At 54.6% G+C, this 21,509-nt stretch overlaps 3 protein-coding genes and 1 pseudogene across 5 annotated transcripts; 3 read left to right on the plus strand and 1 right to left on the minus strand.

Moving 5' to 3' along the window:
* Positions 1–2,051: 2,051 nt before the first annotated feature.
* Positions 2,052–6,775, plus strand: SYT5 (synaptotagmin 5). Its single transcript, XM_011379287.1, has 8 exons — positions 2,052–2,130; positions 2,666–2,838; positions 4,458–4,577; positions 4,679–4,846; positions 5,184–5,351; positions 5,581–5,695; positions 5,962–6,095; positions 6,575–6,775. The coding sequence occupies exons 1-8, from the start codon at positions 2,052–2,054 to the stop codon at positions 6,773–6,775; spliced, it is 1,158 nt and encodes a 385-aa protein (XP_011377589.1).
* A 2,176-nt stretch (positions 6,776–8,951) lies between these two features.
* On the plus strand, positions 8,952–15,522 carry DNAAF3 (dynein axonemal assembly factor 3). Of its 3 annotated transcripts, XM_011379289.2 has the most exons (13): positions 8,952–9,079; positions 9,193–9,281; positions 9,567–9,709; positions 9,825–9,918; positions 11,225–11,382; positions 11,690–11,872; positions 12,013–12,138; positions 12,244–12,366; positions 12,627–12,756; positions 13,542–13,656; positions 13,789–13,863; positions 13,945–14,073; positions 15,401–15,522. In XM_011379289.2, exons 2-13 carry the CDS (start codon positions 9,197–9,199, stop codon positions 15,417–15,419), a joined length of 1,380 nt encoding a protein of 459 aa, XP_011377591.1. In that variant the 5' UTR covers positions 8,952–9,079; positions 9,193–9,196; the 3' UTR covers positions 15,420–15,522. The 3 variants fall into 3 exon arrangements, with proteins under 3 accessions (XP_011377591.1, XP_023378516.1, XP_023378517.1); XM_023522748.1 differs by lacking the exon at positions 15,401–15,522 and having other exon boundaries at positions 13,945–14,693; XM_023522749.1 differs by lacking the exon at positions 15,401–15,522 and having other exon boundaries at positions 13,411–13,656; positions 13,945–14,194.
* Positions 13,072–13,190, minus strand: LOC111731253 (annotated as a pseudogene).
* TNNI3 (troponin I3, cardiac type) lies at positions 15,430–18,750 on the plus strand. Its single transcript, XM_011379288.2, has 8 exons — positions 15,430–15,552; positions 15,849–15,861; positions 16,004–16,090; positions 16,506–16,547; positions 16,849–16,980; positions 17,452–17,541; positions 18,032–18,208; positions 18,602–18,750. Exons 1-8 carry the CDS (start codon positions 15,542–15,544, stop codon positions 18,683–18,685), a joined length of 636 nt encoding a protein of 211 aa, XP_011377590.1. The 5' UTR covers positions 15,430–15,541; the 3' UTR covers positions 18,686–18,750.
* The last annotated feature ends 2,759 nt before the right edge of the window (positions 18,751–21,509 follow it).

Here is a 21,509-nt window from a genome sequence, read left to right on the forward strand (position 1 = left end):
CTGGGTTCTGAGGAAGGAAGGAAGGAAGGAAGGAAGGAAGGAAGGAAGGAAGGAAGGTCGGTCAAGGATTCTGGCTACCCAAGGAGCCAGGGCAGCCAGGATCCCACCCGTCTTTTACTCCAGAAACCGAATCAGTTTTCTAGGATCTCAGGTTTCCCAGCACCCCCTGTCTATACATATCTTTTTCTTTTATTTCATAATTTATTGAATTACTATCCTCCTCAGAGACACTTGCCCCAATGGATTTCTGGGTCTGGAAATAATATTGGGGGGTGGGAGTGTTCCTGGGGATGGGACGTTTAGGTACTGAGGCAAATGTCCTAGGGAGGAAACTAGATGGGCCTACAATTTTGCCACTGAAAAATGTAGATTTGAAAGGTTGAGTCTTAGAGAAGGCTGGAGGTACAGAGTTCGGTGTCCAGGGTCTGGGCGGTATGAATACGGTTCCCTAAAGCAAAGAACGTGGGGGCTTTGCCTCTTGGGCCTGGCAATGGCGGGTAGACTTAGTGGGATGGTATCTGCAGCTAATATGCTGGAGACTCACATTGAGTCTCTTGTCTGGATATCTGAATTCTAGGGTCTCCGGAGAGGGTCTCCTGGGTCCTAGGACCGAGTACCCTGGCTCCTGGTTCTTTGGGCAGTACAGGGGGTGCGAAGTGGTTGGGGCTAGATGCCAGAGGGCTAGACTAGAAGGCAGAAAATCCTGGGAGACCAGGATGAATATCAGTCAGCGCCCTGTGTTTCCTGGCTGGAGGAGGGACAAGGGGCGGGTCGGGGCTCTCCACTATCTGAGACCGAACACGCAGGCGCGCGCGCGCGCACACACACACACACACACACACACACACACTCCCTCACCAGGCCCCCCCCACCACACACACACCGGCCCGGCTCCGCCCAGCTGCGCCCCCGCCCCACCGCACTTCGCGATCAGCACCCAGGACAGCGCCACCCTTCCGCGTCAGTGTTGGCGCCGGCGCCTCAGCGTCTCCCGGGAGGGTCCGGTCCAGCTGGTAAGGAGCTGTTGGGATCCCCTCCCTAAACACCATCCTTCCTCCCATCCCTAGAGGGAAGGGGTGTGTGCGTGTGTGGGAGACCCTGTGTGGAACCAACAGAGGTTGTGGGAGGACTAGACCCTGAAACATTGAGACTGGGATTTATTGAGACAGATGTGGGGACAAAGAGCCAGAGGAGAGGGAGGAGTGAGCAGGGGGAGAAAGTGGGAGACCCCGGGAGACCGAGACTAGATAACAGGCAGAGGGCAAGCAAGACGCGGGGGAGCGGCAAGGGTCCAATGGGGGTACAGACAGAAGTAGGGAGTCAAGAGCTAGGAGTAGGGACCGAGGCGGTCGTGAGAATAGGTGTGAACACAGAGCTCAAGATGCGCGGGAGAGACCAGCAGGCCGAGAAGGATGGGAGCCCAGCAGAGGCAGCAGACAGCCCCTCGCCCCCACATTTCTGGAAAGAGTGGAAGAGGAGGGACGCCCGAGTCAGCTCCCAGATGTGGGCGCCTGGATCGACGGGAAGGTCGCCCCTCCTCACCCTCGCTCATCCAGGGATCCGGGTCTGGGATCCCAGGCACGACAGGGCAGAGAGCCAGCCAGCCCCGCGGGGACTTGGCTTCCGTGCGTAAGCTCCGCCCGTTGTCGTGGAAACGGGCTATTGCCAGCGCAACAAGCGTGGCTCCCACCCCACCCAAAGCGGAGCCAGGCGTTGCTCTGGGCAACCCGGGGTGCTGGTTCCCAGGCTCTCCTTCGCCCACTTGCAGAGGGGCAAGAAAAGGGCAAAAGTGAGCGGAGATCCTTGCGGAGGTCCCGGAAGGAGAGGACATCCCTTCAGGACGGGACTAGGTCCGGGAACGCACACACAGCGTGCGCCCTCCGTCGTGGGAGGATGAAACGACATCCCCGGCATGCCACCGTGCGGCCGGTCGCCCAGGGTGCAGATGTGGGTTCTTTGCTGTTGGGAAGACTCAATGGTGGCATGGGGTGGGCGTGGGGCGCTAGGGCGCTTGGCTGCCTCCGCAGAAAGGACCGTAGGACCCCGCCGCCATGTTCCCGGAGCCCCCAACCCCCGGGCCTCCTGCGTCCGACTCGCCTCCAGACTCAAGTCGCATCAGCGAGGGCCCAGGTGAGCCAGACCCGAGGCAGCAGCCGAGGGAAAGCCCGGCCAGGATTCCTGGGGGCGGGATTCGGACGGGCATACTGGGCTGGCGGGCTGGAAAATCTGGGTGGTATCGTGGTGGAATCTAAATGAAATCGAAAATGAACAGATTTGCCACAAAAATGAGAACTAGATCAAGGGGTGTGGAACAGATTGGAATCCTGGCTTGGTGAACTGTAAGGTCCACCTCTCCCCTTTTAAAGATAGAGAAACTGAGGCCCGATGAGGGGTTAAGGATTCTAAGAGCATCAGGACTTGAGCAGAAATTAGAATAGGGGTTGGAAGTACTAGGCAAGAAAAGCCAGATAGTGTCAGCCTGGATTAGGGTGTCAAATCACTTTATAGGTGAGATCAGTTGGAAGAAAAGCATGGGAGTACAGCGGAATGGATATGGCTGGAGGGAAAACAAAGCCAGGATTCCAACTTCCACATGTCATCCAGACTGAACTACCCAGCTTGCTTCCTAAGGCCTCAATGTCTGTTGTGTCCATTCCCTCTGCAGTGCCCCCCTGGGCCCTGGCCACAATCGTCCTGGTCTCAGGCCTCCTCATCTTCAGCTGCTGTTTCTGTCTCTACCGGAAGCGTTGTCGGAGGCGGATGAGCAAGAAGAGCCAGGCCCAAGCCCAGGTCCATCTACAGGAAGTGAAGGAGTTGGGCCAGAGTTATATAGACAAGGTCTGGCCTGGCCCAGCCCCTCAGCCCTGCCCCTTTCTTTACCCCTGCTCTCCTCCATAGTCCAGCAACCTCAGTCCCTGCTCCCTTCCCCCCATGCCCACCTTATTTGCCCATCTTTCCTGTGTGTCTAGCCCCAAATTGGATCCTGGGGACCTGGAGATTGACCAGACCTACTCACTGTTCACAAGAACCTTCCAGCTTGGTGGAGAAGTCAGACATGCACGCAGACATTCACAATTCAGGGTTGTCCATGGCATGTTAGTGGCAGTACAGGGCATATGGAGGTGCAGAGAAACTACCTGACGGTCTAGAGGGTCCCAGAGGCTTCCTGGAGGAGGTGACACATAGAGTTAACCAAGAATAGAGAGGATATTCTAGCTCAAAGGAAGCATATGTGCAGAGGCTTGGAATCCAGGTTCTGACATGTATTTGGAAAACAAAGAGTCATTTCCACACTGGCTGGGGCGTAGAACACAGATCCACTGTGCTCTAGAGTGAAGTGGCTAGAGAGCCAGCAGTGTCCATGTAATGAGGGTGGCTGGGAGCTGTGGAGAGTTTTGAGCAGGAGAAGACAGGTTCAGATGGGTGTTAGGATGAACACCCTGGAACTCATGTGGGGCACTGACCTGGGGCAAGGAGACCAGGGAGGAGGGCTCATGGCAGCCCTGAGAAGAGAAAGGAACCATGAGCTGGAAGAGGCCATTGGGGTGGAAAGTGAAAAGTTACAGGTTAAAGGACCTGAGTATTAGGTCTCCGAATGCAGAGTGAAATGATGCTCACCTGGAGCCGAGGAGCCCTGGGTTTCCAACCCAGAGAAACCAGCTGTGTGACCTTGGAAAATTCACTGTTCCTCTCTGAGCCTCAAGTTCATGGTTCATAACTAGTATTTCCCCTCCTTCCTTCTCAACAAATAGCTATTATAATTCTTACCCATAAGGGAGGCCCTTTAGGGTTCTGGTATCCAGTCTCCATCCCTACCCTTTAGCCAGTGACAGTCAAAGACCATCTACATCAGAATCACCTTCGGTACTTGTTGACATGTAAATTCTGGACCTTGCGCCAAACCTACTGAGTGAGAATCTCCGAAGTGAAGGCTTTTTACCACACTACTCACGGGAATTCTGATTTACATTGAATTTTGAAAATTGGTGACTTAGGTTAAGAAGCCTTCTGGTTTTCTTGTTCTTATTTAGAATGGAAAATACACAGTAAATATGCCATTTCTCCTCCATATTGTGCTGTGAAAAGATCATTAAGCAACATAGCAATTTGCACAACCGCCCCAATATATCCATCAGCTATGCAATAAAATCTCCTACCTCTATCCTGAAGGCCATGAGACACTATCGTGCTTGTTTTTCTAGTTTAGGCATGGTTACCTGTTACAACGTGTGTTCCTCAACCATAGCAGACATCACTAATCAAACATTGACATACTGTATATGTGTTGCTATGGCTATTCCCTGCCTCTGGCAGACATCACTAGTCAAACACTGACTCTCCTTAGCCTACCAGTGCTCAAGGTGTAGCTGAGGGGATGTATGAGTCTCCCTTGGCTTCTGGGTCTGGAGGATAACAGGAGGGAAGATTCACCAGCCCTTGCCCTGCACCTCCCTAAGGTGCAGCCAGAAGTGGAGGAGCTGGAGCCGGCACTGTCCGGGCCTGGGCAGCAGGTGGCAGAGAAGCATGAGCTAGGACGACTGCAGTACTCACTGGATTACGATTTCCAGAGTGGCCAGGTGGGTGTGGACCATGGGGAGGTTTTGGCAGGGGGTGGAGGGGGAATCCCAGGAGGGTCCAGAAAAAAAGTTAAGTCTAGGGGCCCCTCATCACTGTACAGCTGCTGGTAGGCATCCTGCAAGCCAAGGGGTTGGCGGCTTTGGACTTGGGTGGCTCTTCAGACCCCTATGTGCGGGTTTACCTGCTGCCAGACAAGCGGAGGCGGCATGAGACCAAGGTACACCGGCAGACGCTGAACCCACACTTTGAGGAGAACTTTGCCTTCAAGGTAAGCACCTGGCCGCAGTGCCCCACACTTGGAAGCCTGCCCCCAGTCCCTAGAACACTGGGGACCAATCTATTCTGCTCTTTCTGGAGGTAGCCACAGCTCAAGTGGCAGCTACCAGCTCTGGGGACTATTCCACTGGCTCCTTTGGGGCACTACAGACCCCTAGGCTGTTCCCTTGGTTCTTGGGTTGTTCCATTTGGGTTCCACGAACTGCCCCCCAACTGTCCCCTGTGCCCTTCGCTGCCCCACTTGTCTCCTTTGCCCTGATGTGCGGTGCCCCGCTTCCTCTCTGATTGCCTTCTCTCCACCTTGTGCTCTCTGGGCGCACCCCCTCCAGGTTCCCTACGTGGAGCTGGGGGGCAGGGTACTGGTCATGGCAGTGTACGACTTCGACCGCTTCTCCCGCAATGATGCCATTGGGGAAGTGCGGGTCCCCATGAGCTCCGTGGACTTGGGGCGGCCAGTGCTGGCCTGGCGCGAGTTGCAGGCGGCTCCGCGGGAGGAGGTGAGCACACTTGGCCCCGCCCTCGCAACTGGGCCCGACGCCCCCCCACCGTTTCCAGATGTTCTACCTGCTGCAGGGGGGTACCCCCAAGGGCGCTCCTGATAGGTTGCCGCCTCCCCCCTCGGATCGTACCACTGGAGTCTTAGCTCTGGACCATTCCACTCCAGGACAAGGGGGAGCGATGTGCAGTGGGTACTCTAGAGATGGGTTCCTCTCTGTCTTTTATCAGGATAAGCTGGGAGACATCTGCTTCTCCCTCCGCTATGTTCCCACTGCCGGGAAGCTCACGGTCATCGTCCTGGAGGCTAAAAACCTGAAGAAGATGGACGTTGGAGGGCTTTCAGGTGTGTGGGAAGCAAGGAGAGGTGGGGGGGGCAGGGGGAGTCCTCTGGCTGAGGTTGACAGTTTCTCCGCTGGAGGGTCCCTAGGGGAGAGGAGAGGGAAGTTCAGGCTACAATGAGAGGATGTAGATTCAATTCGGGCACAGACAGAAGAGACCTGAGGGGTGCATGGGGTATCTCTTCCAAAGAAGAGTCTCATGCCATCCCCTGTATCTGACACCCTTGGACTCAGCAGCGGAGGGGCTGAGACTCGTGCTTCCTCTCTCCAGATCCATATGTCAAGGTCCACCTGCTGCAGGGTGGCAAAAAGGTGCGGAAGAAGAAAACGACCATCAAGAAGAACACCCTGAACCCCTATTACAACGAGGCCTTCAGCTTCGAGGTGCCCTGTGACCAAGTCCAGGTGAGTTCAGATCAGATCCAGGTCCAGATATTCCCTCCTCTTGAGCCCCAGGCCCCTAGAAACCCCCATTGCTAGGGGAAAGAGACTCCTTAGCTATCCCATGAAGCCAGGGCCTGGGTTCTGAGCTTGTGTTTTCAGTTTCACTCTATGAGAACCAGGTGGCCCCAAGTGGGACCTGGATGCTGCCCCCCCCACCCCCCACCCCCCACCAGGAGCCATGGCTACTTAAAAAAAAGAGACTTCCCTACAGCCCTTTAGGGGCAGGCCCCTCCAGCCACCTAAGAGTCCTGGAGGTTGGTCCCCCTTAGGAGGCTGCTTCCTAAGAAGGCCCCTAACCATCCTTTGCAAACGGGGTCCTGAGGGTTTCTTGCCTGTGGAATCTGATCCTGCAGAAAGAAATATTTCAGAGCATTCCCCAGCCCCTTCTGGTGCCTCCACCCCCAACTCCCCTTATTCCTCTTCCTCCCCTGCCCACCCAGAATGTCCAGGTGGAGCTGACCGTGTTGGACTACGATAAGCTGGGCAAGAATGAGGCCATTGGGAGGGTGGCTGTAGGGGCAGCGGCTGGCGGGGCTGGCCTGCGGCACTGGGCAGATATGCTGGCCAACCCCCGACGGCCCATTGCCCAGTGGCACTCATTGCGGCCCCCTGACCGGGTGAGGCCACTGCCTGCGCCTTGACCCCACCTTCAAGCCCCTGACCCCAGACTCCTGGCCAAAGCCACGCTCAGGCCTACCTTTAAGCCTCCTCTGACTGCTAGCTGCCCCACCCCCCGCCCCAGTCATCTGACCTGTTCCTGCCTTCTCACCCCCATTATGCCAATCGTGATAACTTGCCAACTCTCCCACAGCACATACCCAGCAACCCCAGGGACTTCTGTGGGGAGGGGAGCAGTTTGGTTCTCCACCTACCCACCCACCCACCCATGGTCCGACCCTCTGCTTTGACGATCAGTGATCCCATCCTGCTGTCTCCTTCACTCTACACAGGACCTCCCACTCCTGTCCCAACCTAATTCCTGAACTCCCCCTGGGGCCAAATAAATACTCAGCAACTTTGGTGGCCTGGCTGGGTGCTTATTGTTGGGGATGGGGAGGGGTGGGGGCAGGGGCCCAAGAGGGAGCCTCACCTCCAGGAGTGGGATCACATGCGTGGGATTAGGGCTGCCTATCCTGGCAACACACTGAGGGAAACTCACCCGTGCACACACCCATCCAGCCTCTCACCCACTTGCTCATCTATTCATTCCTTCATTTATTCATTCACTTGCCCCTCTGAGTGCTGTGAGGAGTCAATGAAAATTCACTTACTCATTTGTGAGTTTATCATGACTTTTCCAAGGTTGTGTAGCTGGGCGAGGGGAAGAGGCAGAGAGCCAAGGCTCTTTGGGTACTGCTTTCTGTGCTGGATGCTAGAACTGATCTGGAGATGTGTCTCACTCAAGTCCCTGCTCTTGTGGAATTCAGGTTGTCACCTGGCCAAGACCTCTCAGCAGCAAGTGACAGGGCAAGATGTAAACTCAGGCATGTCTGACACCAAAAGCCACGTTATCAAGAATCTTGCTGTCTGGTTGCCCCAATATGAAGTATTGGGAATCACAGAGTAGACAGCTGTGGCCATTTGGCTGGGGAGGTAGGAGCAGAACTCAGAGGATGATTCCCAGCTGGGGATTGGAAGGATGAACTGATTTTTTTAGAGGGAGAATGGGGAGGATGTTAGCAGGAACAATGTAGAAAATACACACCTGCAGACAAGAGAGGACTTGCTTGCTTCTCGTGTGTGCTGTTACGAAGTTTCTGAAACCCTGGTGTGTGGTTTGCCCATTTATGTGGTGCAAATACTCTCACTTTGGTTGATTTCAAGCCAGGAATGTGAAATCACTGAATATGGAGTTGGGAAGAGATGTCTACTAGTGCACCAACATTAAATATTTCTCAGGGTCAGGATGAGGGTCCCCAAATTTAAGGCAAAGCCAAGGCCCCCTCCCGCCACCCCTTCCCCTCGCCAAAAAGGAAACATTCATTAATCAAGATAAATAGTATTTTAGTGCAATGTTTTTAAAAATAAAAATACAGAAAAAAAAAACCCCACAATGAACAAAATGTGAACATTTTAAAGACAGGATCTGACCCTACGCTTGGACCACTGTTCCTCATCCTAATCCTGGCCCTAGTTCTAATAAAACTTCATGTGTAGACAGTCTGTGGTTGCAATTTACCAATTTGATGTTTTTAAAAAAACCATTGCATTAAAATAGTATTTTCTTCATATAGATACAATAGATGTAAATAACCATAAGACCATCAAAAATAGTAAAATATAGTAAAATAAGAAGTATGAGTTTCAAGTATGTATTATCTTTATTTTAATGCAATGTATTTAATTGGAACTTAATTTTCAGTAGTTAATTTAGTAAGAAAATTCATTTTTAGTAATGACTGAGTATAATAGCCAGGTCACAAAATTCCTGATAATTTAACAACCAGGGGCCAGTGCTGGTGGGCCCCAGGGTTTCCCTGCGTTTCCCACCTGGTGAGAAGTCCTGTGTGGTAGCGTCAGAGTATGAGAGATAAAGGGACACAGAGGTCTATTGTTTAAGGTCTAGGCCATCTCACTTAATTTGGATTAATCAAAATTCTTTTCAGTTCTAGTTTTGAATCAGCCCAGACCTTCCTCATCCCAGAAATTTGGACTTCCCCCGACTCCTCCCCAATCTCTAACGACCCCGCCCCTTCTCGTCCAGCACCGTCGTCATGACAACCGCGTCCACGCGTCTGACTCTGACACGTTCCCAATTGGCCAAAAGTTCGAAGCAGGCGGGTCCCTCTTGCTCTCGTTGGTTAGTTTATCATGGGCAAATTCTCACTGGCTGGTTGATCGAAGAGGGCGGGAGCTATAAGCTGTAGTTGTGGAGGGGCGCGGAATCGCAGCGCAGCACCTCGCAAGGAGAAGGGGTCCGCCACAGGATATCTGGAAGGATAGAGGTGAGGAGGGTGTCACCTGGAGGAAAGGGGCGAGAAATCCGGGACGGTGAGAGGGGAATGGGTGGTAGACACAGAGACGATGTTCGCGGATTCCTTGGATGTCTGTCCCGCAGGGCGATGACCACACCAGCAGGCTCTGGCACGGGCTTCGGCTCCGTGTCCTGGTGGGGCCTGTCCCCAGCGTTGGACCTGCAGGCCGAGAGTGAGTCCCCCAGTCCAGGACCTCATCTGTCACACAGGCTGCCTTCACAGCCTGGCAGATGATGCGCTAACGTTCTCTGAGGCTCCAACGGCAGGGGGCGTCCCCGGGTGAAACTTCCCAGGTGGTCTCTCTGCAGACTACGAGTCCCAGAATGCTTAGAGGCACAGTTCCCTTCCAAACCTAGGCCAGAGTTGTAAATCCTGCTGGGAGTCGTAGTTCATCGTGTTGGGGCGGCTGCCGGGGGCGCTCTCCAGGCTAATCCCGAGCCCGCTGTCGCCTTGCCAGGTCCTCTTGTGGACCCAGACTCGCAGGCCGATACAGAGCACGGAACCCCACAGCTAGATGTGCTGCTGCTGGGCTCCGTGGATGGGCGGCACCTGCTGCGGACCCTGGCCCGAGCGGCACTCTGGCCTCGCAGAAGGTTCCAAGTGAGCTAGGATTCTGGGTCCTGTGGAAAGAGGGGGCTGAGGTCTCTCACGCCTGGGTTCCCCAGGAGCCAGAGACACAGATCTCAGAATCATTCTACCCTGTCCATCCTTCCAGTTCTACGTACTGGAGAATAATCTGGAAGCTGTGGCCCGACACATGCTGGTCTTCAGCCTAGTCCTGGAGAACCCTGCGAAGATGGGGCTGCAAGGTCAGTTGCAAGGACCTGGGCATTTTGGCCCCCAGTCCCTCTCCCCTCCCTTCAGGAATTCTGGCATTTCGATGATACAGTTAAACATTTTAGACATTGTTCCCCATTTCATCACTTGCTCACTCGTTTGAGAGAATTTTGGGAAAAAAATCCACAATAAACTTTCAGGTGTTCAAAACCTCCTACAGTGAGGTAAGTCCAAATGAGATTAGGAAACTTCCTGAGAGCTAATGAGTCCCCAGATGCGGAGAGAGTTTGGCTGAGTGGAGCTCAGTCCTTCCCAGGCCTCTTTCAGTGAGAGGTGTGAATCACAGGGTGTCAGCCTGGAGGAGGCAGCCTTGGAAGTGAGACTAAAAGAAGGAGAGAGAGGAGAGTTTGGGCAGGAAGGCAGAAAGTGATTATTTCTCAGTAACAACAACTTCAGCTCAGTAACTAGAGCAAAGTCTGGACTCAGGCTCTGTTCAAATTCTGGCTCTGCTTGCTGTGTGACCTTGGGCTAGCGTCAGCCCCTTTCTAGACCTCGGTTTCTACATTTATAAGATAGGAAATCTAAAAGCTTTTGCCCCACAGTGTACTTTTGAGGATTCAATGAAAACAAACAAACAAACAAACAAACAAACAAACAAACCATATAGCTCCTGGCTATACAGATAGAGTCAGTGCATCTTAGTGATTATTGTTGCGATTATGAATGGTAGCTGTCAGCAGTAGCCCGGGGTCTTCGTAATACACTGCACACACTTCACAGTGTACTGTGTATAAAGTTCTTAAACAACTAGAACTAAACTAATCTTATCTACACCTAACCAAAGGTATAGAGGTCTCTTGATAAGGGTCTTAAATAATCAAAATGAAACCATTTATATATGGATATATAAATTTACTGACATAAATATATGTATATACAACTAAAAGTATATAGTTATCTCAGATTCTTAATTACAATGAAACAACTTATATTGTAAAATTTTAACATACATATTATCTCCATCTCCCTCTGTAACCTTTATTTTTTAAGGCAAGGAAAACAAACATGAAATACAGGTTTGGGGTTATCTAGGGAGGGGGAACAGATAAGGAGATCTAGAGGTGTAAGTCATTCTTCACATTCTAGCTGTTGGGGTGGGTGGGAAGTTTGCCAGGGTCTGTTGTACTCATCATATGACTAGGAAATAAGATTCTATAAGGATGGTCTGCGTCATACAGAAGCCGCTGTTCTATAAAGCTAATTATAGCTTTAAGACACGGGTCTTATTTCTGGACTCACACCATCCTCCCCGCACCACTTTTCTCCGTCCTCCCGCAGAGAAAAGCGAAACCTTCCTGGAAGTGTGGGGGAACACGCTACTGCGCCCCCCGGTGGCCGCCTTCGTGCGTGCTCAGGCTGACCGCCTGGCACACTTGGTCCCAGAGCCTGACCGCATGGCGGAGCAGCTGCCCTGGCTCCGCCTGGGCACCCTGAAGGTGCCGCTGCCTGGCCTCGTCCGTCACCGCCTGGGATCCGGGTGGCCACGAAAAGAATGGAGATGGGCGGCCCCAAAGGATTTGCGGTGATGGAGCGGGATGGGGGCTTGGGAGTTCGACCCGTAGCTCCGCGGCTTGTGCTGTGGAATTTGGTCTAGGGGGTGGCTTCTACTTTCTGAGCCTCATTTTTTTCATCTGAGAAACGGGAGAATCGTGCCCTGGGGTGGAAAGGAAGGTCAAACAGGAGAGGCCGCTCTCCCTGCAGCCTCTCTCCTTCGCTCTTTCCCCACGCGTGCCGGCGGTGCAGTTCCGAGAGCGGGATGCCCTGGAGGCCGTGTTCCGCTTCTGGGCTGGCGGGGAGAAGGGGCCCGAGTCCTTCCCCATTCGCTGTCTCTGGGACACGAGGCTGCGCCACTACCTGGGTTCCCGCTACGACGCCCGGCGCGGTGTCAGCGACTGGGACCTACACATGAAGTTGCATGACCGCGGGGTGAGGGGTCTGGGGTCCCCAAGTCCTGGGTGTGAAAGAGGAGGGACCCGAAGCCCGGACTCCTGGGTCTTTGGGAGGAGAGCCTGGGGCCCACACACCGGATTCGCTGAGGCCCCTCTTCTTCCCTCCCCTTTCCTCAGGCCCGAGTCATCCACATCCACGAGTTCCGGCGCTGGAGGGACACAGGCATTGCCTTTGAACTCAGAGACTCCAGTGCCTACCATGTGCCCAATCGGACCCTGGCGTCGGGTCATCTCATGAGCCACGTGCGTGTCCACTCCCTGCCCTGGCCCGCTCCTTCTTTTGGAGGACCTAGGAGCCGAAATCCCCAACATCGACCTCACCCACCTTCTTTCTCCCTAATTTCCCAGCGCGGGGAGCGTGTGGCAGTGCGAGGGTACTGGGGAGACATCGCTACGGGGCCCTTCGTGGCCTTTGGAATCGAAGCTGACGACGAGAGCCTCCTGCGGACTAGCAACGGGAAGCCGATCAAGGTGTGCAGCACTAGGTGCTGGTGCCGGGGAGGTGTTTGCGAGCCCCACCCCTTGCATCCCAGGCCCCGCCCACAAAGCTCTGGGCTCCGCCTCCTTGGGCTCCATCTCCTTCCCTCTTTGCTTACTAAAACAGCCCGGAGAACCCAAGCTCGTCCTGCAGATGCTAACTCTGGGGGTGGAGTGGTCGGAGGGTGGCATACTGTAAGCCCTGCCCTCGCTGTCCTATCTGAGCTTCTGGCCACGCCTATTCTCCCCCACAGACAGCCGGCGAGATCACACAGCACAATGTGACAGAGCTGTTCAGAGCAATGGCGGCCTGGGAGTGTGGGAAAGTTGCGCAGCAAGACCCCGTGGAGGTGCTGGGCCAAGCGGATGGAACCCAGGAGCCTGGTAATCGGTGGACTCAGCTCTTCCCCTGAGATGGGAGGCGGCTCAGATGATAAAGTGGATACATCATCCTTCCCGAGCGAGTGGGACCCGGGCCCCCTTTTGGAGCTTCAGGCTCCAGGGCTTTCAAGGGCTAGCGTGGACAGATATGGTTCCCAATGCTTGGACAAGCGAGTGCCCCTTTCTGACAGTCCATCCCTTTTCTTTTTTTTTTTTTTAGGCAAGGCAACCCTTGGTTGACCTCACAGATTGCAAGGACCTTGTCAGCTTAACAATCTTTTATTTATTTATTTATTTATTTATTTATTTAATTTCTTATGCCTACAGCACTTGGTCTTCCTAGGTGATCTCCCATCCAAGTACTAACCAGGCCCTACCCTGCTTAGCATCCAAGATTAGAAGGGATAGGGCTTGTTCAGGGTAGCATGGCTGTAGACCGTTTTCTCCTCTTTGTATTTCTCTCCCTTTTCTAAATCCTGACACCATTTTTAGCATTCTGAATTCCAGTAGTAGATTCTACGCCTTCCTATAGAAGTTTAAGGGGCTGAGAATATTGTAAGGAGGCGCTGGTCTCTCCCAGCTCACCTTTGGAGAGAACCCCCCCCCCCCAAATCTGGTCATGCTCCTTCTAACCATTCCCCAACCTGGCCCTCCCAGTTGCCTGGACACCCTATGTGACCGGAGTCAACATTCCAAAATTTCCCACGAATCCACCCAAGAGAAAGGATGAAAAAGATATTCAAGACATCCAAGCTTTGTGTGTCTGCCTAACTGCCAGTCTTCTCCAGCAGCCCCCAGCCCGGAATCCTTCACTGTCCACTTCCTGCCCCTCGGCTCTGCTCAGACCCTCCACCACAAGAGCTGCTACAAGGGACGGTTCCATCTTCTCTACATGGCCTGTGGGTAAGAGGGCCTGGGGTTGTCCAGGCTTCCATCTCCCAGCCCCTCCTCCTTCAGACCCAGAGTCCAGGCCCCAGGCCCTCCTCCCTCAAGACCTGAAAGTCTGGCCTCAGCCCTCTCCGTTTCTCTACACAGGATGGTCCATCTTCTCAGCCCTGAGCTCGGGGCCTGTGTAGCCCCTGGAGGACGCTTGATTGTGGAATTAGCCCGGTGAGCCAGCAGTGTGAAGGGCAGGGAACCAGGCTGGGGCCCGAAAGCCAGGTCCCTTAACACACTGCCTCTGGATTTCAGGTACCTGGTGGACCTGCGGCATGAGCAGCTTCAGGGGTTTACCACCCGGGTTGCGGAGCTAGCTCAGGCAGCTGGATTTGCCCCAGAGCCCGGAGCCAGGCCCTCAGAGACCTTCGCGCGCTTCTACAGGTCAGAAGACTCTGCTACCGACTGCATTAACCCAGCAGTGGAGTCCAGGCCTTCAGCCCCTGAAGTCCTGGCTCCACACCCTGAAGTGCTGGATCAGCCCCCTGAAGTCCTGGACCCATCCCCTGAGGCAATGAACCCGCCCTCTGAGGACCTGATGCAGTCCCTCCAAGGCTGAACCCCACCCTCTGAACCTCTCCAATTGCCCTCAGAGTCTTGAGGTTAACTCTCTGAGGCTTTAGCTCCAACCCAAAACCTGACTAGATCCCCAGAAACCAAGTCCCCATCTCTAACTTCTAAAGTCAGGTCCTGGAATTAGAGCTTGCCTCCAGAACACTCAGTTATACCTTTATAGGTTTCACTCCACCCCAGAGGTTGCTGGAATTTCAGATTCTATTCCTGGGATTCTATGTTCTATTCCTAGAATTTAAGATTGTTCTCTCAGAGTTCTACACTCCACCCCCAGAGACTCTAAACACAGCCTAGAGATTGGGCCTTGGGTCTCCGACCATCTACGTTGTCCCCAAGTGTCCCATTCCTAACTGGGGATTGGGATGTCTCCTCTCCTGGAGCTGATCTTTACCCACGTGGTCCAAGTAAAGAGAGCCTGGTCTTCTTCTCCATGTGTCTGTGTGTCTTTCCTGTCCTCTGTCTCCAGGGCTGGGGCAGGGGAGGGGCCAGAAGTGGTCAAGAGAAGAGAGCCAAGATCCAATTTCTGGGTTTCCAAGTGGACTCGGAGTGGATTTCCTGGTGCTGTCGCCTGAGTCCCTGGGCATCCCACACCTCAAATCAACAAAATTTGTCTATTGCCATGCCACCCTGAACAAGCCCGATCCAGTCTGATCTCAGGAAGCTAAGCAGGGTCAGGCCTGGATAGTACTTGGATAAGAGACCACCTAGGAAGACCAGGTGCTGTAGGTGTAAAAAACAATAAATAAATAAGGGATCGTAAGCTGACAAGGTCCTTGCAATCTGTGAGGTCAACCAAGGGTTGCCTCGCCTAAAAAAATAAAATTTTATTGAGTAGTTAGCAGGTTTGGGGCCCTGAGGCTGACCATAAGATGAATAAGAAAGACAAAGCTCCAGTTCCCCCAGACTGCAGTTTAATGCAGGGATGGGGCCTGGACTCCTGAGTCTGAGGGAGGACCACCTAAAGGTCTGGACTCCTGGGTCAGAGCGAAGGGACCAGATTCCTAGGCTGCCAATGTGGAGGGTTGATCCAGCTGGAGCACGGCCCACTCCACCCCTCACGCGCCCCGTTATCTCTCATCCTGGGCAGGGAAAGGAGGGGGCAGCAGTATATTTAGTCTCTGCCCTTGCCCTTTATCAGTGTCCTCGGCAAGGCTTGAGCAGCCTGGACGAGACCGAAGTCCCAGGGGTCTTCAAGGTCATCCCGGACACTCCCTCACTGACCCTCCAAGAGCCTCTTGCCCCTTCTCTGCCTCCTGTAACTCCTGGCAGGAGTATCAGCATGGCGGACGAGTGAGTGAAGCTAGTAACTTGGTCTCCTGAGGCCTGAGGCAGTGGGAGGTGGGGCGATTTTCCAGGTTCCTGGTAGAGGTGAGAGCTGCGAGGCGGCACCCATGGTCTGAGAAGGGAGATGGGAACAGGACTTCTGAGAAACGGAATGGGCTTTAAGTTTGGGAATCAGACTCCTAGGACCCGAGACGCGGGACCTAGATCTCCTGGTCAGAGGAGGATCTGGGGTCCCTTAGGAGACGGACTGGACAGGACACAGGCACAGCATTAATCCTCTTTCCTGGTTTCTCTCCCTCCAGGAGCAGCGATGCGGTGAGAGCGCGCGTGGGCCGGCCCCTCCGGGCCGGGGAGGGCGCTGTAGGGAGGGCTCTGAGGCGGGAGGCTGGAGCCCTAGGAGAAGCCTGGAGAGGGGCTGAGGGTCCAGGTGGTAACGCGGCTTCATTCCCCAACCCAGGCCGGGGACCCGCGCCCCGCGTCTGCTCCGGTCCGCCGCCGCTCCTCTGTCAACTACCGCGCCTACGCCACGGAACCTCACGCCAAGGTGAGGGCGGGGCCAGCGAGGTGGGCGGGGCCGGAGTGGGGGGGCCTCGTAGGGGTCCAAATTCCTGCTCTGGTGGGGGTGGGGCAGGGTCCTCAATGGAAGTGGGACTACCGTCATGGGCAGAGCCCTAGGGGATGAGGGGCATCAGGGGCGGAGTTCTGCACGAGGCAGGGCAAGGATTGGTCAGAGATGCCTATGGGCAGAATCCTGTTGCCCGTGAGAACTGCTATTGCTAAGGGGATAGTGAGTCCAGATGGTGGATGGTGCTGGGTAGCGTAGCCTCGGTATACCAGGGGCTCGAGTTGAAGGCGGGCCCAAATCTGGACCTGACTTGAGGGGGCGGGTTCTGAAGCCCTTCCCACCGCCCACCTTCGGATCGCCCCTGATCTTTCCTCTCTCCATTTCACCCCGGCAGAAAAAGTCTAAGATCTCCGCCTCGAGAAAACTGCAGCTGAAGGTGTGGACCGGCCTGGAGAAGGCGCCTAGGTGTTCTGAGGGGCGGAGCTTGAAACTCAGAGCGGGGCTTCGGATTGTCCTGGGTGGGAGAGGCTTAGAGTGGTGTGTGTTGGGGCGTGGCTTTGCAGCGAGGAGGCCCCGCTATGGTAGGAATGATGGACGTTGAGGGGGCGAGTCTCTGGAAGACTGAAGACTTGGCCTGGGATTAGAGGGAGCGCCGGGCTGAGGTGGCCTCCTTGCGCGGTCTGCACCATGCTCACCCATCCATTGGGTGGGCTGCTGTCCTGGCGTCCTATCCGCAGACCCTGATGCTGCAGATAGCGAAGCAGGAGCTGGAGCGGGAGGCGGAAGAGCGGCGTGGAGAGAAGGGTCGCGCTCTGAGCACGCGGTGCCAGCCTCTGGAGTTGGCTGGGCTGAGCTTCGAGGAGCTGCAGGTACCGACTCCAGTCAGGGACTCCCGTCCAGCCTGGGGTCCGAGGCTCCCAGCATCCCGTCCTGCATCCTTGGGGCTCCGGTACAGTCAATATCCATCCTCTTCTGCTAGGGACCTTGGAATCCAACCTCCCAATTCTTACCCTCATGAGTTCAGAAATATGGCCTGTAGCTGCCTACAGTCTCAAAACCCAGAGGTCGGTTCCATCAGCTCTAATTCTGTCATAGTCTCAGGACTCCTGGCTCTGGAGTTCTGTTTTGTTCGCAGTTCCCCAGAGTCCTGCTTCAATCTGTTCCTTCAGTACCAGAGGCCCAGGTCCCCAGTTCTCTTCTCCCTCAGACCCAGGAGTCCAGGTCCCCAGCTTCTCTTCCCTTAGACCTAGGAGTCCAGGCCCTGAACCTATCCTCCCTCAGACCCTGGAGTCCAGGCCCCCAGACTTAACCCAACAACACATCCCACTTTCCTCTATCAGGACTTGTGCCGACAGCTCCACGCCCGTGTGGACAAGGTGGATGAGGAGAGATATGATGTGGAGGCAAAAGTCACCAAGAACATCACAGAGGTGGGAGGCAGTCTGGTCCCTTCAGGGTGGGGTGCAATGCCTGGGGCTGTTGTCTCAGCCTGACTCATTACAGCTACTTGTGGTTGAGGACACTAGGAGACCCAGGACAACTCCGTGAGTGGCAAGGAGGGGGCAGAAAGATGACTACACTATGGCCAGGCAGAGGGGGCAGCACATGCAAAAGCCAGGGATTGGGACAGCAGAAAATATGTTTGTGAAGATATGTGGCTGGAGCATTGAGTGTTGGTAAATGAGCTCAGGCATAGATAGGGAACCGTGAGACATAGGTAGCTGGATGGGGACGTGCTGGTGGTTTTCAGAGGGATGAGGCTGGGGCAGATTGGACAGGATGTCTAGTTCCGGGATGAGGAACTTACATTTTGTTCTGAAGGTGGTGGGAGCCTGAGCTAGGGAGACCCTGGATGAGGCCTGGAGGGTGGAAGGAGAAGTGGAGGGAGGGGTCTCTACCTCCCCTTATGGCTGCCCACAGATCGCAGATCTGACCCAGAAAATCTTTGATCTTCGGGGCAAGTTCAAGCGGCCCACCCTGCGGAGGGTGCGGATCTCTGCGGATGCCATGATGCAGGCGCTGCTGGGAACCAGGGCTAAGGAGTCCTTAGACCTGCGGGCCCACCTCAAGCAGGTGAAGAAGGAGGACACGGAGAAGGTGAGTGTCACTAGGGACAGGAAAGGGGATGCTTAGAGGAGAGGGTGTAGGGGCAACAATCCCATTATGAGGGCAGATAGAGCTTGGAGTTGTGGGGAGCAGTATCTGGTAAGTGGTCCTCAACAGGAAGTATAGGAGGGGCCCAGGAAATGCAAGAGGGAGACAGGGAGTGCAGGAGGGAGACAGGAAATGTATGTGGGAGACAGGAAGTGCAGGAGTAGGGAGATAAGAAGTTTATGGGGCAAACTTGATGAGAGGACAAGAAGTATTCCAGATCCAGATCCTTGGGTAGGTGTCCAGAACAGAGCATCCTGCAGGTTGGAGGGCAGGCGGGGGATATTTGAGAGGCCATAGACCAGGAAGACACCTTGACCTCTGACTCTATCTCCCCAGGAAAACCGGGAGGTGGGAGACTGGCGCAAGAACATCGACGCACTGAGTGGAATGGAGGGCCGCAAGAAAAAGTTTGAGGGCTGAGCTTCCTGCCCCTGCCCTGGCCCTGGGGATGGCCCTGAGGAATAAAGCTTCTCTCTGAGCTGGGAGTGGCTGTGTGTGTCTACTGGGGTCGGGGAGGCTCCCGGAAGCCATGCTCCACATCAAGAACAGAGCTGGGTCTCCAATACGGGACATTCTGAACTTCTCTGCACCTCATGAGGGACACAGATAGGGAGAGGAAGGCTCAAAGAGACACACAGAGACTAAAGGAGAGAAAAAAAGATGGATTCATGGGAAGAAGGGCAAAGAAAGGGAAAACAGAGAGAGAAATACATACAGTGAGACACAAAGACAACGGAGCCCTGGAAGAGACAGTAATGAAGACCCATGAAGGCAGAACTGTAGAGACATAAAGAGAGACACCAGAAAGAGCAAGAAAGGCAGAGACATGGACACAGACCCAGAGAGACAGAAACGGGGTCGTAGACATTCATGGAGAGACCTGGAGACACAGACACAGAGAGGCAGATACTAGGGACACACAGAAATGCAGAGACAAAAATGTGCGGAGAGGGAGAGAGTCAAAGTGAAGAACAACTGAGAGACAGAGATGCAGAGAGCCCAAGAAAGAGACCCAGAGAGAACCCTCCGAAAAATGCATAGAAACAGAAATAGAAATTGGCAGACGGTAAGAGACAGAGACAGTGAGACAGAGACACCAAGAGGCTCAGAGGGGTGAGGAGTCCTGTTCTCCAGGGTCGGCTCCTTTAGAGGTCAGTGTCATGGCTTGGCAGGGAAGGAGGAAGAGGAATACCAAAAAAGGTCCCCGTCAGATGGAGGTGGGGGTGGTGAGGTCGTGCAGGCCTGACGCCCCACCCTCTCTCCTCCTCTGATGCACACCTGCTTCCCTGCTTTAGCGCCTGTTGTCACCAGGGTGGAATCCTGGTGGCAGACAAAGGAGTGGGGGTGGGGGTAGGGAGGGGGAGACAGAAAGATGGACAGAGACAGACGCAGAGACACTCAGATGAAGAGTCAGAGAGAAAGGAGAGACAGAGACAGAAACAGGGTATGAGAGATGGACATCCAGAAAGACACAGAAAAGGGGACCAGAGCCTTGGAAAGAGAAAAAAACAACCCAAGGATTGCTGTGTGCTGAGCTCAGGGGGTCAAAGCACTGAGTGCTGTGTGCTGTAGGTTGGGGACCATGGAGTGCTTAGAGCCATCCAGGGTCCATGGGAGGTGCTGAGGGGGTGGAGGAGGGGTCTCAGAGCAGCCAGGAGGCGCCTGGATCCTGAACCTGGAGCCAGAGTGGGGGCAAGGGAGCCTCTGCGCCTGGCTAGTATTTGGGGAAAGGAATTCTCTCCCCCTCCCGCTCCCTCGGGGTGGGGCGGGGCTGAACTACAGTATAAACCCAGGGTGCTTCAGCCTCCCAGCAAGGCTCGGCTTCTGCCCTGCGGTTTAGTGCCTCTGCAGACCCAGACTTAGGTAACTGTGTAATGGCCCTGCGGTATCCCGGTGGGAGGGTGGGGGGAGGGAGGTGTGTGAAGAGGGATGGAGGCGGAGGGGAACAGATGTGGACATCTGGGAATTTGGGAGACCAAGGCCTTAGAGGGATTGAGGATGGAAGGGAAACTTAGATTTTGGGGGTTACAGAATCAGGATTTGCTGGGATTTGGGTGTCCCAGAGGTCTCAGAGTCAAGGAATCTCAGAAATTGGGGGTATCTGGGCTTGGATGTCAGTCTAGGCTTCAGGATCTGGCGTTCTAGGAATTGAGGTCTCAGGATCTGCCGTCCTCGGATTGCAGGTGTCGGATCTCATAGTGCCATAATTCAGTGGTCTCATGAATTGGGCCTCTGAGTCTGGGCATCCTGATTTTGGGGGTCTCATGATCTTGAGGTTTCAGAATTTAGGAGGGGTCAAGAACTGGGGCCTTAGTGGAGTCTCAATCTGGAGATATGAGGACTTGCTGGAGCATCATAAATTGGGGGTCTCAGGATCTGTGGGTATCCAGATTTTGGGGGAGTCACATGACACATTGGGGCCTGGGAGTGTCAAATATTGGGGGCTCTAAATATTGTGGGGTCAGGATGAGGTCTGTGGACAGACCCTGCTCCTGCTCCTGCTCCTGCTCCTGCTCCTGTGGGTGAAGGTGAAAGGAGACAAGTGGGGAGATAACCAGCCAAAGGCTGAGGGCAGCATCTGTGGTGGGAGAGGGGACCGGGTGTGACTGAATCCTCCAGAAGCCCCCACTCCCCCGAATCCCTTTTTAGGATGTGTCCTCTATTTCACATTTATAACATCCCCCCAAAATAGCCCCTGGGGGTGGGGCAGCTATTGTCTTCAGGCCACTGTCCCTTCCCAAATACCTTCTCCTAATCCCAACTCAGATCGGGTTCCCATGGACCTGTCATAAGACAAAAGAGGACAGCTGGGAGCGGGGGCACGAGCTGCACCTTTGGGGCTGTGCCCTGAATACACCTCCCAAAGCTCTACCCTCACATGGTTTAGGAATCAGCTTCCAGCCCCTCCTCCCTCAGACCCAGGAGTCTAGACCCCCAGACCCTCCTGCCTCAGACCTGGGAGTCCAGACCCCCAGCCCCTCCTCCTTCGGGACCCCACCCCACTCCGCCTGTTCTCTGTGGTCTTTAGGTCGTACCAGGATGTCGGATACCGAAGAACAGGAATATGAGGAGTGAGTGATGCTGGCGGGAGGACTGAAGCCCTGGAGAGGTGGGGACACTCCACCCTCCAACATGTCTAACTCTCCCCTCTGTCTTTCCCTCGCACCTGTCCTCAGGGAGCAGCCAGAAGGTGAGTGGAGACTATGCTGGCCTGGGGGGCTTGGGGACACTATTCGGATCTCAG

This window comes from Pteropus vampyrus, unplaced genomic scaffold (assembly GCF_000151845.1).
Source record: "Pteropus vampyrus isolate Shadow unplaced genomic scaffold, Pvam_2.0 Scaffold357, whole genome shotgun sequence".
Classification (NCBI taxonomy): domain Eukaryota; kingdom Metazoa; phylum Chordata; class Mammalia; order Chiroptera; family Pteropodidae; genus Pteropus; species Pteropus vampyrus.